At 41.1% G+C, this 16,816-nt stretch overlaps 1 protein-coding gene across 4 annotated transcripts in view; it reads right to left on the bottom strand.

The window, feature by feature from the left end:
• Window positions 1-16,816, bottom strand: part of DROSHA (drosha ribonuclease III) — a 119,502-nt gene that overhangs the window by 102,114 nt on the left and 572 nt on the right. For 2 of the 4 annotated variants that reach the window (XM_042233908.2, XM_042233910.2), the window contains exons 2-6: window positions 12,417-12,482; window positions 10,346-11,182; window positions 6,270-6,362; window positions 493-603; window positions 30-261 (exon numbers count right to left, since the gene is read on the bottom strand). In XM_042233908.2, coding sequence (XP_042089842.1) covers window positions 30-261; window positions 493-603; window positions 6,270-6,362; window positions 10,346-11,182; window positions 12,417-12,433 — 1,290 coding nt within the window. In that variant the 5' untranslated portion in view covers window positions 12,434-12,482. The remainder of the gene's footprint in view (window positions 1-29; window positions 262-492; window positions 604-6,269; window positions 6,363-10,345; window positions 11,183-12,416; window positions 12,483-16,816) is intronic. The other 2 variants (XM_012097132.4, XM_060400559.1) reach the window with 1 other exon arrangement.

Raw genomic sequence — 16,816 nt, 5'->3', positions numbered from 1 at the left:
CCACAGCTTCTCTCCTACCACAGACCTACCACCTGGTCCATGGGGTCACTGGAGTAGTAATTTTCTGAGTGGGTGCAGCGAATCCACACGGGCTTAAGGAGTTCTTCCTCCTCCTCCTCGTTTTTGTCAGGCAGCGCCTCCTCGGGCTCCTTTTCCTTGATGGAGGTATAATTCTTCTCTTTGCCAGAGCCCTGGATGTCACTCCACCTGTCTTTTTCTTCCTCCCAGCGAGCTCTCTTCTTCTCCCTGCTTGGGGAGCGACTTCAAAAGGGGGCAAAGGGAGGCTATTAAAAATGTTCTTTTCTTGTAAAACTTTTCTATTTCACCTGTTTAGCTCATTTGTCACCTAAAAGGAAAATGTCATGCCAAACCAATATATTCATTTGCATGAAAAACCAGTGACCCCCTGACACCGGTCTGCTGACATCAGAATCACCTGAAGTTATTTGTTTAAAAATACAAATTCCCAGGCCCTACCCCAGATCTACTTACTGATTCACAGTCTCCAGGGGTGGGGCCCAAGATTCTGTATTTTTATTAATCTCCCCAGGTGATTCTGGTGTGCATACGGCAGGTTCAGGAGCAACTGGCCAACCATAACTCCTAGAATAGAAAGATCTCTGGGAAATATATGGACATCTCCATCTATAGACGATCTCAGCATTGAGCACACTAATTCTGAATTCTCCACATCTCACTTTGCCAAGAGAAAAAAAAAAAGTCTTCACAAAACATGATCTCCACTTAGCCATAAATTTAGCCTGAGGACCAAAATCCTAGAGTGAACCAGTTATACCATCCCTCACCATTTCTCTGGAAGCCCCTACTTGGGTATTACTGCTTAATGAACCACCAAGTCACCTAATTCTGATCCCCACAATTACTAATAGTAACTCAATTAAAAAGGAAAAAAGCAATTCTATCTCCTTGAATCGCTGGAGCATGAAATTTGCAAAGGCTCAGCGTATCGATGTGCTTGGAGGGAAAAACCCATAGGATAGATTTTTAAATTAAGCCCAGAACATTTCAGTGGAACCGTACAGACTTGGAGAATCCAGCCAAGGAGACAGACTGTGATGTGGTGCCAGCTCGGCAGCTCTACTAACAAAGTCACTCTTACCCAAGAAAGTCTACATCTGGGTCAAAGTCACAAGTAAGCTTCTCCATCAACTCTATCACTCATTTCTAATTTTACAGCAGGGAAAATCTAAGTATAGGTGTGTATACAACAGGGGGAAAACAGTGAGTGATTAGGAGTATATATATTACTTATTGATGCAACTTCTAAATATTACAGTGTACATCAAGAGGTTTGTTACTAGAAAAAAATATTTACTGTGAAGTAAAATGTATATATGTTCACTGAAGAAAAATAAAACAAAAATCACCTGTAACACCACTCAGAAATAACAATTATATTTCACAAATATGTTAGAAGATATAGATATATAAACATACAAGTTTCTAAAAACAGGAACTCCGTAGCCTGTTTTCCTCAACAAAGTGGTAAACCAGGAACATCATTCTACTTCAATACATGTACATCTGAACCATTTTTAATAATGCATATCATTCTTTTATATGTATATACCGTAATCTGACAAATCTGAGCATTGTCATTTAGGATACTACCTTTCTTCCCCCACTGTAAACAATGCTACTGTAAATACACTTGTGTTCTTTGCAGACTTATCATATTATTTCACACACAAAGAGTGTGTACTTTTTAAAAGGCTTCTCTACAGTTAAGAATTACCAGTTTAGATTACCATCAAAACTGTATGTGATTTCCCATTTCCACACATCCTGTCAACATGATTGTTTTTAATCTTTTCTATCCTTACAAAGAGAGCATCTCATTTAATTTGTCACTACTGAAATAACATGTTTCACATTCACTTCTTTTATTAATATGAACATGAATCAATACACCATGGCGATATTTTTAAAATTAGGATTACGGTCTTTTGACGGTTTTTTATTTAAATTATCACCCATCTTCTGTCATATCTAATGTAACCTTTTTCAATTTATTTTCCTTTTAATTCTATGTATAGCTACATTGGAGAAGGCAATGGCACCCCACTCCAGTACTCTTGCCTGGAAAATCCCATGGACGGAAGAGCCTCGTAGGCTGCAGTCCATGGGGTCACGAAGAGTGGGATACGACTGAGCGACGCCACTTTCACTTTTCACTTTCATGCACTGGAAAAGAAAATGGCAACCCACTCCAGTGTTCTTGCCTGGAGAATCCCAGGGACAGGGGCGCCTGTTGGGCTGCTGTCTCTGGGGTCGCACAGAGTCGGACATGACTGAGGCAACTTAGCAGCGGCAGCAGCAGAGCTGCATAAAATCTTTATATGGCCAAAGGCAAAGACTGGTTTTGTTTCTATTTCCAGTCTTAGTGTTATGGCTAATGTTATGGCTAGTGTTATGGGTAATCCTTTCCCATAGCAAGGTTAAATAAATATTTTATATTTTTCAGCTACATTTAACATTAATTTTTTTTTACTCCATCTGTCCAAGATCTAAGGCAGAAATCTGAACTCAAGTTATTTTCCATACAGTTTGCATTGTTTCCATATCAATTTCTCCTCTGATTTGAAAAAACAACTTTATGGTAGATGTAAACCTTTATATATACTTGAATGTTGTTCCAGATTGGTCTCATTGACCTCTTTATACCCATACCAAACTGTGCATTATTTTTCTTCATTATACTCACTTCTATTCCCAAGAAAAATTTGAGTCCTAGTAAAGTTCTAAAAACAGTACCTCAACTGAACTTACATTAAAATTATAGATTTTTTGGAAGGCAGATATACTCACCACTATACCACCGCTAAAAACTACAAATATTTTGGAAGAACACTGGTATGTTTTTTAACCCTATCTTCCACTCCCACTATAGGAATTTAACATGCCCTCCATTCACTTACATCACCTTCCTTGTCATCTACTACACTTAATATCTTCCTATTGATCAATACATTTTTAAGTTTATGAAGAAATTTAACTTTTATTCATTTAAATTTTCTATGTATATTTTCTATTAGTAAGCAGGTATTCCTGGTATTCAGGGAAGGCTCTTAATTATGATATGTTTATTGTGTAACTGTCAACTTCAGTGAGTTAACTCTAACATTTCTTAACTGATTCTCTTGAACTGTCCTGGTAATATCAATAGATAATAATGGCAAATCCTGGCTCCCTGTGGAGTGGTTTTATTTGTTTTTGTTTGTGGTCCTTCCTGAGAGCCTGACACTCTTGTAAGCACTCTGATACACTTAGTCCTGACAAGAATCCTGAGGCAGATATAAACATCCCTTAGATAGGAAACAGAAATTATATCACTTGCCCACTCTCACAGCTAGTAAATAATAGTAAAATGCTAACATCATTATTTGACACAGACATTTTGACATGTACTAAAAATCCCACCAAATGTTTTACTATTATTACCATCGAGAAACACAGGCAGAAGACATCCTTACTCCTTCCACTTTAGGCAGGTGTCATAAATAATGGATGATCAGGGTTGTCTATTGTGAACAACAGTTAGTATTCTTTTTTTCTTCTTTCCTTTTTTTTTAACACTTTGAGAGGGACATTTCAAAATAGGAGTAAAACATCATTTTAGGTAGGTGTCTCAGGCATTTCAAATTTCAAAATCCGAACTCAAAATTGTTGTTTAATAATATGCTATCTTACAAACTATGATAACTTTTCCTGCTTTACAGTATTTACATCTATAACTTTTATTTTCTTATCTACTGCATGAGTTAGAACTCAAAGAATCCATCTCTGCCCTCTCCACAAGTTACTGGGTATTGGAGAAAAAAAACAACTAAACCAAGAGATTCCCAGCACTCCACATTAAAATCCAACCTCAGGTGGGCCCTCAACGAGTTCCACAAATGCAGTTATCTTGGCTTTTTTCCTATCCTTATCTCCTCCTCTCCCTCAGGCCCTTTCTCTCTGAACAGACTCTCCCTAGCTGACCTCAGCTAATTCATGGCATTTAGCCTTTCTAGCTAAGATCTCTTTTCTGAACCTTATACTTTTTTTTTTTACTTTTGTGTCCCACTAGGTACCACACAACTCCACCAAGCTGTCTCACAGACACAAACTCCACTTGCCCAAAATTGAACTCATTCTTTTGCCTGTTTCTTAAGTGTTTCCAGCCCTCCAAGGGGAACATCAGCTCTCAGGTAATGACCAAGTCCTACTGACTCTCCCACATCGATCTCTCTCAATTACCTCCAACTTCCCCCATCGTCATTGCCACAATGGGTAGGTCTAGCCACAGTCATTTCTTTCCTGGATTACTAACAAAAGCCTAAACTCATTTCCCAACCTCCAGGTTTGACCCTCTGAGACCACTTCTCCAATGCAGGCTTCCCAGCTCTTTCTGTCCCCCTACCATTTGCCTTCCCTTAGGCATTCCTATCCATACTCCAGGGAATCAGTACATTGCCAACTTCTCTGTGACTACGCGAAACCAAGTTACTAACTACTGTGTTCCAGAAGCAGTATGTATCTGCTCTATCAAAAGCACTTCTCACAGCACATAACTTTCTTATTCCTGGAAAGCAGGGACTCTTGTTAAAGACTATCATTGTACCGTACAATACCTGGGACACACAAGAATACAATGTTTGTCATTTGCTTGTTAAGATATACATCAGGTGACAGTGGTAGGAAATGGGGTCTCCTTGTCTTTTTTTCTAACATGCATGGGAAGGCCTATAAGGTTTCAACATTAAATTTGGCTCTTCTCAGATGGTATCAATCATATTCATCACGAGATAATGTTCTCTATCAAGTTACAGAAGTCTGCTTATACTTCTCCTTTACCAGTTCCTACTCATAATTGAATGCAACTTTAAATAGCTAATAGGCAAGTACTGAGATAACTCTAGAGATTCTGACACAAAGAATTACAGTTATAGATCTCCTAATACTAACCTATCTACCCATGGAACCTTGGAATAAACCCTCAACTATTATAACACACAACTGAAAACAACCTGCTCATATACTAATCACTATTTTCACATCCATATTCATAAAAGAAATTGTTTTGTGGTTTTCTTTTCATTGATAGTTTTGCCATTTGGATTCTCCTGATATCACAGCATGAGCCGAGCTTTCCTTCCATTTTCTTCAGTGTTCTAAAAACAGTTTCAAACTTTTTTGGAAGTGACACAAAGTCAACTTTTTCCCATAGTTATTGCCCTATTAAAATTTTCCGCTCTAAGTGTAAGGTTTATAAATTTTGTTTTCATAGAAACAACCCATCACATCCAAGTTTTTTAATTTCTCAAACAAAACATCAGTACTTATACCAACACACTATAATTTTTAAGTCCCCTTCATTCCTATAATAATACATTCTTTCTTATACCTAACGGATATGTGCTTTTCTTTTCTTGATTTGCCACTTTTTAAATCGTACGGCCTTTCAAAGAAATCCTGCATTTATTTACAACTATTATTATGGCATTATAGTTCTATTTTCTAGTTTATTAATTTATTTTACCTTCAATACCTTTTTCTGCTTTTTTAGAGTCAAATGATTAGATAAAAATTATATAGTTACCATTTATTTGGCACTACTGGGCCAAGTGCTAAGTGTTTTGTGTGTGTTATCTCAATGATCCCTCATCACTCAATAAGGCAAATATAACTGTCCTTATTTTAGACAAAGAAACTGAGGCTTAAAGAAGTTCCTTTGCCCAGTAACAAAGTTGGGAAAATGAATAATTGACCCAAAATCTGTCAGATTATCGAGAGTACTATTCTTAATTACCATTTATTAAGGCATAAATTTTTAGCTCTTGATATAGAATTGGTTACGTCCTGTAAATTTTTATTTGCAACAATTTCAATGTCATATTTCCAAATAAGGTATTACTATAGTTTTTCTTTTTCTTTTTTTCTGAAACAAGTAAACTTAAGAGCATAATTATGAATTTTCAAGGTCTTTAAAAAAAAAAAAAACCCTTGAACTACTAATATAGAGTTTTACAGCAACTGAGGTCACAAAGTGGCCTAATTTGGGGGACTTATCAAGATTTTCCTTGTGCATCCTATATACATCTTAAAATAAAAAGTTTTTCAGTAACTGGCTACTTTAGCTTTTCACAGTATTCTTTGGACAGACACTCAGGCTATTCTGAAGACCTGGCTGACACCCTGCAAAAGCACAAAATCTGAATTTCAGGAGATGATCCTATGACTTCTTCCAGTGTCAACTCCTTGCTTACCTTCCAGATCTCTTATACTCTTTTTTGTAGGACCTTTCCAGAGATGGTGATCTTCGGCTGTCCCGGTGCCTGTGTCTCTCCCGTTCCCGCTCTCTTAAAGGAATTAATACACAGAGCTGTTTTCAACAGAAAGACTCAAAAACACCATCTCTTTTCACTGAATTCATCTAAATAAATGGACCTTACCTCACCTAAGTATTTTGCAGCACTATTCACTATGGGACATTTTTATTCACCCTTCATTTATCAGAGGTTAAAAGAGCATTTCACTTTACGCAAGTTAACTACCTTAGACATTTCTTGCTGTTTTCTTTAAAAAAAAAAAAAAAAGAAGAAGTCACATTTAATACTAAGCAACAAAGGGAATTTTATTATAATCTTCTCTTGAGACCTTCCAACCAACCAAACATTCTACAGGGAAAACTTCAAAGGATTCAACTGCCTATTGATTTCTGGAACACTTAATTTCATCCAACAAATAAATGCATATAGTATAGATTAGGACAAGGGTCTATAATAAAGAGCTCTAAACTCATAGGATATACACCTCAGGTATAGTTCTTAGTCATCACTAACTACCATGAGACTCTAGGTCACTTTAAGTGCTGTTTTCATCAGGGGAAAAAAAACTCTAAATAGAGACACTGAGTTTACTCAGTGTAAAGCTAGAATGCAGGATTTTAAACCTTCTAATATAAAGCTGGAATTTAGTAATTATGAGAGTAATAACTTATGAGTCTAATCAATAAGTACAATGAGATCTGAAACAAAAATTGGAATCCCAGTGTGTTTACATCAGAACTAAATCTAAAGGAAATAAATACTAGGTCTTAGAGTGGGGCAAAAAAAAAAAAAAAAAAAAAATGCTGTATTAGCCTGAATCCAGCAAGAAGATTACAAAAATGTCTAAACTCAAAAATACCCACACTTCACCTTCCCGCCACCACTTCCACTGCGGGGGCACAGATTGGATCCCTGGTAGGGGAACTAAAATCCCATATGCCTGTCACATGGCATGGACAAAAAAGAAATAATAATCCCCCACCTATAGCCAAAGAGAAGAAATGTAAATGTAAAGAAATGTAAACTGAAATCAAAACTTACAAAATTAATAAGAGATCTTAGATATTAACACAAAAATTGTTTTTCCACTTAAAAATCACCCCTTCCTCAAGAAAGACTTCTTTGAATAACACTTTTAACACATACTTAAGGCTCAGGTACACACCAGCTGTCCAAAGTAAAGTAGCCAGTGCTTGGGATTCCACATTCTTTACCTGATACACTTCTAAAATGACAGCTTACTTTTAGACAGCAAATCCCACCTAGTGAGTGGTATCACATGACAAATATAATGTAATTTGTGATGGCAGGGCAGCTAAAATAAAAACTGCCTCTATTTCCAAATAAAAACTCTATTTAAAGGATATTCCTAATTTTTCATTTGTTTTTGTAACACCTAGGGGATAGGATTTTTTATTCAAGAGTGGCACCTCTCATGATGACTGCTACCTCTAGTGGCTATGAACTGAAAAGACCAGTATAAATCACTGTAATACTACATGATGAACCCATTTAAAGCAAGAAAAACAATGCTTCAGTTATTTTTCCAAAAATTTTTCCCAGTTCGAGACCATGAAGATATTCCTTAGATACATAATACTAGCTCTCCAATGGCTCAATACGGTACTCAACAGGACAGGTATGGGGTTACGGTGCTGTAACACCGCTCAAGTGCGGGAAGCCACTGCCCTGCTCCTTACAGGCTGCCCCTGCAGCTCTTCCTTTTCCCATTCACTGGAGGAACTTGGATCTTTCACAACAGCAAATGCATGCCTCTACTTCTTCACAAACCTTCTCCGGAAATAGTCTGCCCTGAAACAATCTTGTAATCACTATTCACCCAGATTTTGGAGGAGGAGAAGAAAAGGAAAAATGAAATTTGAAAAAGTGTGGATGCACTTACCCCAAGAAGCCAGGGCAGAAGCAGCCAGAGGACAGACTCAAGAATTTGCATAAACTTCATCTAATCTAACGCACAACTTTGTGAACGTCTGGTTTTCTCCAGACTTATAACTTTCGGAAGCTATATACTAGCACTTCATAGGCTCCACGTTTGGTTCACAGAAGCATTCTATATAAGACAAAGAACTGACACTCTACGAAGACCCCCAGAGGGAACTGATTTTACTGCGGCTGTGACATTAAGGCCGCTCCAGAGCAAACACCCCCAAGTACAACATCATAAAACAACTCCAGGGTAAATAAAGGCCATGTAGAAAGATGAGCTAATTGCCTAAGATCCCCCACAGTAAAGGGGTTGTGGTTTAGGCTAATGGGGATTAAGGGCCATTTTTTCAGCATTTGATTTCACTTAGTGACAGGGATCCTCAGTTCACAGGACATCTGTGTTTCTTCAAGCTGAAGCCTGGATGGGAGAACTCAGGAATTTACAGCAGAACCCTAAAAACCACAGTACTCTCAAACAGACAAAAAAGAAGTCATCTAGAATGCTGAAGTTTGCAGCAAAATGTTTCCCCAAAGACAGGTTTATTAACAATCACTTTAAGTCTGAAGAAAACTATCAAACTCTTTTGAGTTTAGATTTTCACCATAAAGTTGTAAAATAAACCCTCACAGGCCTCTGCCAACTAATCCATCACAAAGTTAAGAACAAAACTGACAAGCAACAGTAAGTCATGCTGAAAAGGCTTTTCAAAGTCTACCAACTCTAGTCAGCTTTAACCCATCAGAATCAGTCACCCCTGCAGGAAACATGTCACTTCTGCCTTCCACTAGGCATCAGGGAGAAGCAATAGTGCATTTTTCCTTCCAAATCTTTCAAGGCCTGGAGGGCTGCCTTCCAAATCTTTAGGACTGAGAATGACTGTTACCATTTACTGGCAAAATGTTCGGTCAGCATCAAACACACAGCCATGAGAACAACATGGAAACCAAGAAGCACATTAATTCCATAGGAGTCAAGACTCACTCTCTGCAAATCCAAGTAATAAGGTTACCTGGTTTGGGGACCTCAAACTTTTCAGCACAGAAGTTCCACAAGACAATGAAAGTGAGTGAACCCACCACAGCAGCCAGAAAGAGAAGCACCATTACCAGCTCGACAAGTGGAAAACCAAAAATCTTCATTGTTACAAACAGTTCACTGAAGGTATAAATAAATATTAGTAGAATGGATATGTGCACATTTTTATTTTTCCATCTAAACCAATGGTTCTTAGGTTTAGGGTAACAGACTCATACAATCTCTTAAGAATCTGCTGTAAACCACTGATTTACTTATAGAAAAAAATATACAGACATAAAATTTTACATATAACTTCAGAGAATTTCTAGACATCCATCAGTGAATGTCTGCTGGAAACCTTATTTCCTTGTAAATATAGATTTTTGGCCTTTGGGGTGGGAAAAAAAAGAAATTTAATCTGGAGTGGATTAGTATGTTCTAAATGCAATTTTATTTAGTATGCATACATTTCAAGGCAACAAAATCAAATTAAAAGCTATTTTGAAAACTGTAACTTTGATAATGTATACCTAATATTATTTCATTTTATAAAGAAACAGAGCAAGAAAGCAAAAACATAAGAGAAACTTCCATTTATCCTAAAAATCAGGAAGCAAGTTCAGCTTGTTAACTAGTTGGATTCCTGACTGATAACAGCGGCCTGCAGACCACCAATTCCTAAAGAACCCACAGTGCAATAACCTGACAAGATGGTCATACTGAACATCATTAAATACAACATCCACACAACTACAAGATCTTTTATTGATCATTGTTAAAATTCGAGCTGTACTCTGTATAGTAATTGACTTACATTCATTGAAATGAACCCGTGTTGCTAAGTTGGGGATGCTTTTCAAAGTGGCTTTCTCCTGAGGTCAACTTCTTTCCTCATCAGTTGTCTCTCCCTCTTTAATAAAAAAAAAGCCCTTTCCTTTTATAAACCGAAATGCACGGCTGGACCTTTTTGGTCTGGTTTGCTGAGCCTCAGAAATGGCCTGTGTCAGGATCTCCGCAACTTCTCTAAAAAACCACAGGTGTGCTTTACCTGCTCCGCTCGTAGCTCCGGTGGCGGGAGGGCGTGCGCCCTCGCTCGTGATCGGACCTGTAGCGACTGTCCTGCCTTCTCCGGTCGGGGCTCCGGCCTCGCTCCCGCCGCTCCAGGGACCGATGCCGCTCGCCCCTCCCGTGACTGTGGTCCCGGTGCCTGTGGTCGTCGTAGTGCTTTAGCCTTTCTGGGGACCGCCTCTCACTGGGAGCCTTGGGGAGCGGGTACGGAGGGAGGTGCCTGAAGTGAGGGCTACTGCTGTTACTAGCACTGGGCGGGAAGGAACTGGGGCTGTTCTGGAAGCTACTGAAGTTGGGAGGTGGGAAACTGTGGTGCGAGTACCCCGGCGGGTACTGGTAATTGACCTGCTGCGGAACGACGGGAGGCGGCGGCGGATGCGGCAGGGAAGGCGGCGGCATCATGAAGGGGAAGGCGCCTTGGCCCGGAGGCGCTCCAGGGACTGGGGGGTTACTGGGACAGGGTAGCGGAGGCGGCATGGGAGGGAAACATGGGGGCACGGGGAAGGGGGGCCTCATCTGGTGGTTGGGGAACGGGGGCCGGATCGGGCAGGGAGGTAGGGGGCCTTGCGCTGAAGGAGGCATGGGCGGAGGGAAGGGTACAAAGTCTGGTCTTGGAGGCAGAAAATTGGGGGCCGGAGAGTTGGAGAAGGTGGTGGAAGGGGCGCTGGGAGGTTCGTATTGGTATTGCACAGGAGGCTGCTGAGGGTGAAGCAGTCTCAGATTTTGGGGCCTGAAGGCTGGTGCGGAGGGTCTGGCTCCATGTCCCCCTCGCCCTCGGGGACACCTGGGTCCTCCTGGGTGAAACGACATTCTGTGACTTTGGTGGAGGAAAGAAAAAGAGAAGAGAAAAACTCACTATGTAAACAGCTTTCACCAATACCTGACCACCCCTTAGGCTGCTGGAATATTCCACCCATCTAATACTGAGTTCTCTGTACTATCTGAAACTCCTCAGGGCCAATAAACTCCTCTTCCCAGGTCTCAGCCACTCAACCAAAGCCATGGTCAGTCCCTGGACCCTGTCGCTTCCTAAAGAGGCTTCACTTCCAGCATGACGAGGTCACATCCCAGTGTTCAACCATCTGCTGTGGTGTACTTCTTCAAGTTCCCCCCAACCTTGACCTCACTATGTCATCCTGTCCACACACAGCATGTCTCTACACGTACACTGAGCATCATCCTGCCACACCTTCCTCCCTACGCAGCACAGACTCACTAATTCAACTCAACATGTCCTAAAAGGAGTCAATAACCTTGCCCTCCAAGAGAATCCCACCTGCTCCTTTTTCAGTGTTTCCTATCTCAATGCATGCATGCATGCTAAGTCCCTTGAGTCGTGTCAAACCCTGTGTGACCCTCTGGACTGTGGCCACCAGGCTCCTCTGTCCGTGGGATTTTTCCAGGCAAGAATACTGTGGTGGGTTTCCATGCCCTCCTTCAGGGGATCGTCCCAACCCGTGTTTCTCGTGTCTCCTGCACTGGCAGGCGGGTTCTTTACCACTTGCGCCACCTGAGAAGCCCCTTCCTGTCTCAATAGATGAGACCATTCATTGGTCTTCAAGTCATACAGCAGGGAATTACCTGACAACTTCTCCTCCCTTAACCCTTCTAGTTAAAAATTTATGCTCAAACGCCTGTATCATTTCAGCCTCATAGATACTGGAGTCCATCCATTCACACCATGCTCTCCTGCCTCGCTACTACAGCAATACCCTTGCAGGCCTTTCTACAACCAATGTCACCACCCCCAGGGTACCCTGCTCTCACACGCTCTGTGGTTCTTTTTGGCAGGTCCTATAATGATTATAGGTCACCAGCTCATTACCTCATTTCACCTTTGATGTCTGCCTGACCTCAGAACTGCTAGTTCCATCAGGGCAGGGCTCCAGGATGGCTCCTTAACTGCTCTGGTCTGGGTCCCAGCCATGGATACGGCCTATGTTAACACACGCCCTCCTCCTCACAGATCTAAACCCTCCCCACCCCAGATGGCCAGTGTTTGCTCCTCCCTGGTCGCCCAAAACGATTGCCATAACTATCAGACCACTCACCATGCACTGCCTTGCATCGTGACGTACTATTTGAATATGTCACATTTTCCACAGAGAATATAAAGTCTAGAGAACAGAGAGAACAAATAGATATAAAAATGTTTCCCAAACTGCTCATGCTGGAAAATATTTCTGTGATTATCTTAACACTGATTTTGCATGCTCCAATGCAGATAGCATATTAATAAAAATAAGAGCATGCTGAACTGAATTAATGTTCACAACTAATTTTTAAGATGTCCTAAGTACTTTGCCAACAAGGGTCCATCTAGTCAAAGCTGTGGTTTTTCCAGTAGTCACGTAGGGATGTGAGAGCTGGACTACAAAGAAAGCTGAGTGCCGAAGAACTGATTATTTTGAACTGTGGTGTTGGAGAAGACTCAAGAATTCCTTGGACTGCAAGGAGATCCAACTAGTCCTAAAGGAAATCGGTCCTGAATATTCACTGGAAGTACTGATGCTGAAGCCAAAACTCCAATACTTTAGACACCTGATGCGAAGAACTAACTCATGGGAAAACACCCTGATGCTGGGAAAGATTGAAGACAGGAGGAAAAGGGATGACAGAGGATGAGATGGTTGGATGGCATCATCGACTCGATGGACATGAGTTTGAGCAAGCTCCAGGAGTTGGCAATGGACAAAGAAGCCTGGTCCATGGGCTCGCAGAGAGTCGGGAACGACTGAGCAACTGAACTGAACTGAAGTACTTATCTCTCTGATTCAAACAACCAGTACCTTAAAAGACTGGAAACTTAGGCATGCTGCTGCTGCTGCTGCTAAGTAGCTTCAGTCGTGTTCGACTCTGTGCGACCCCAGAGACGGCAGCCCACCAGGCTCCTCTGTCCATGGGATTTGCCAGGCAAGAGTACTGGAGTGGGTTGCCATTGCCTTCTCCGAAACTTAGGCATATTCCATCTCTAATCAGCTGAAAGACCAGGAAAGGAAAAATCATTTCTGCTCTCCCACTCCACATTCTCTCTCCCTCAGTGAGACTAGCATTTAGATTCAAACTTAACTATAATCTGGTCAACATAACGGTTTTCTTTGATTCTCATTCTCAGTCCTCCTGATTGAAGAATGTTATGAAGAGGAACACCATTCCAAATATTGGGCTTCAGCAAAATGTTTTAAAAACCCAAACAAACATTAACTGCAGCAAGTTTCCATTTAGAAGCATCTTCCTAAAGTCTTTCTAACCAAAAGTTTTACCAACAGGCTTAAGGCAGATTTTCAAATAGCTCATGAAAATAGTTTCAGATTATTTAGCCTTATCAATCACTGTACATGCCAAATAATATCTCATTAATGATTACCAAGGGAATATTTCATGCAAAGATGGGCACAATAAAGGACAGAAATGGTATGGACCTAACAGAAGCAGAAGACATTAAGAAGAGGTGGCAAGAATACACAGAAGAACTATACAAGAAAGATCTTCATGACCCATATAACCATGATGGTGTGATCACTCACCTAGAGCCAGACATCCTGGAATATGAAGTCAAATGGGCCTTAGGAAGCATCACTATGAACAAAGCTAGTGGAGGTTTTGGAATTCCAGCTGAGCTATTTCAAATCCTGAAAGATGATGTTGTGAAAGTGCTGCACTGAATATGCCAGCAAATTTGGAAAACTTAGCAGTGGCCATAAGGCTGGAAAAGGTCAGTTTTCATTCCAATCCCAAAGAAAGGCAATGCCTAAGAATGTTCAAACTACCACACAATTGCACTCATCTCACACACTAGCAAAGAATGCTCAAAGTTCTCCAAGGCAGGCTTCAACAGTATGTGAACTGAGAACTTCCAAATGTTCAAACTGGATTTAGAAAAGGCAGAGGAACCAGAGATGAAATTTCCAGCATCCGTTGGATCATAGAAAAAGCAAGAGAATTCCAGAAAAACATCTACTTCTGCTTTACTGACTACGCCAAAGCCTTTGACTATGTGGATCACAACAAACTATGGAAAATTCTTCAAGAGGGGAATATCAGACCACCTGACCTGCCTCCTGAGAAATCTGTAGGCAGGTCAAGAAGCAACAGTCAGAACCAGACATTGAACAACAGACTGGTTCCAAATCGTGAAAGGAATACATCAAGGCTGTATATTGTCGCCCTGCTTATTTAACTTCTATGCAGAGTACATTACACGAAATGCCAGGCTGGATGAAGCACAAGCCGGAATCAAGACTGCCGGGAGAAATATCAATAACCTCAGATATGCAGATGACACCACCCTTATGGCAGAAAGCAGAGAGGAACTAAAGAGCCTCTTGATGAAAGTGAAAGAGAAGAGTGAAAAAGCTGGCTTAAAACTCAACATTCAAAAAACTAAGATCATGGCATCCAGTCCCATCACTTCATGGCAAACAGATGGGCAAACAGTGGAAACAGTGACAGACTTTACTTTTTTGGGCTCTAAAATCACTGCAGATGCTGACTGCAGCCATGAAATCAAAAGACACTTGCTCCCTGGAAGAAAAGCTATGATCAACCTAGACAACATATTAAAAAGCAGAGACATTACTTTGTCAACTAAGGTCTATCTAGTCAAAGCTACAGCTTTTCCAGCAGTCATATATGGATGTGAGAGTTGGACTATAAAGAAAGCTGAGCACCGAAGTACTGATGCTTTTGAACTGTGGTGTTGGAGAAGACTCTTGAGAGTCCCTTGGACTGCAAGGAGATCCAACCAATCCATCCTAAAGGAAATACATCCCGAATATTCATTGGAAGGACTGATGCTGAAGCTGAAACTCCAATACTTTTGCCACCTGATGGGAAGAACTGACTCACTGGAAAAGACCCTGATGCTGGGAAAGACTGAAGGTGGGAGAAGAAGGGGATGATAGAGGATGAGATGGTTGGATGGCATCACACACTCGATGGACATGAGATTTTGAGCAAGCTCTGGGAATTGGTGATGGACAGAGAAGCTTGGCATGCTGCAGTCCGTGGAGTCACAAAGAGTTGTACACAACTGAGTAACTGAACTGAATGATTATCATTCAGTTCAAGACCCTCATGATAAACCTGGGGCCTAGACAGCCCATCCTGAGACCACAAGCTACTCAGAGCCAAAAGAATCAAGCTCAAACTCCATGCTTGGCATTTAAGGCCCTCTGCAATCTGGACCCAACTTCTTCCAGGCTAATCCTCCATTAACTTCCCCATGAAGTGCCTATCATCCTGCGTGCGTGCTAAGTCATTTCAGTCATATCCACTCTTTGCAACCCTACGGATTGTGGCCCAACAGGCTCCCCTGTCCATGGGATTCTCCAGGCAAGAACACTGGAGTGGATTGCCAGGCCCTCCTCCAGGGGACCTTCCCAACTCAGAAATCGAACCCTCCTCTCATTATGTCTCCTGCACTGGCAGGCAAGTTCTTTATCTCTAGGGCCACCTGGGAAGCTCTCCTATCATCCTAGGTGTTTCCAGTTCCTAACATATGAAGTACTATCATCCAGCTTATTCTTTACTTCTGGTCTTCTAAAACCCCTCCCTGTGACTTTGCCCATTAAGTTTTTAACCCATCTACCCATGTCAAACGCCACATCTTCTGTGCTGCCTATCTTGGTTCCCTTTAGGAAGTAATCCCATTCCCTCAAGACTTCCATTGCTCTTAGTCTGTACTTACTTCTTTTACAGCACTTACCAGAGACTGCCTCATATAATAATCATGTGTGTACATGTCTTAACTCCTCCACTAGGTTATTAGCTCCTTGATGAATTGGGTTGACCCATAATCATTTCTGTATCCTTCACAGCCCCTGGCAGAACATCCTGCACACAGTAGGTGATCAGTAAGTGTTTACTGGCTCACCAGTGATATATGTTTCTATGTTGCTACTGGACATTTCCCTACTGAATATATCCACAACAGGTTTGCATTACCAAAACCAGACAAAAAGCAGACCTTTTCACTGATTCATGCAACATTTAATGAGCCTAGACAGGTGGGGCATGGGCACAGGCCCTGATCAAACATGAGTAAGGCACATAGTAAGCAGGGCTCCTGAAGCCCAGAATCCATATGCAGATACAGATTTTTTTTTTTAATTACATAATGTGATAAACACAAGAAAAGAGGTATGCAGAGTCCAGGGGAAACACAAAGGAGTGTACTGAATCTAGAGGTGGACAAGAGTCAGGATCACCACTACTCCTGTATCGTGTGTTCACTGTTGTTGAACATTCACTATTAGATCCTCATGGATATTTCTAGAAACAGAATATCTGAAAACATTGATTATGAAACTGACCTATTAAAGGCACAGTCAGGCTGTGTGGTGGATGTGAACTTCAATTCAAAAGTCAAGGAACTCACTGCAACTGGAAAAGTAATTATTTTCGGCGTCTGCCTCCTCTTAAGTTGCTGTTTGGAAGCAGGGAAAGTGAG

Source organism: Ovis aries, chromosome 16, assembly GCF_016772045.2.
Source record: "Ovis aries strain OAR_USU_Benz2616 breed Rambouillet chromosome 16, ARS-UI_Ramb_v3.0, whole genome shotgun sequence".
Taxonomy (NCBI): Eukaryota; Metazoa; Chordata; class Mammalia; order Artiodactyla; family Bovidae; genus Ovis; species Ovis aries.
The sequence above is the reverse complement of the archived record's forward strand: the minus strand, read 5'-3'. Positions and strand labels throughout refer to the sequence as shown.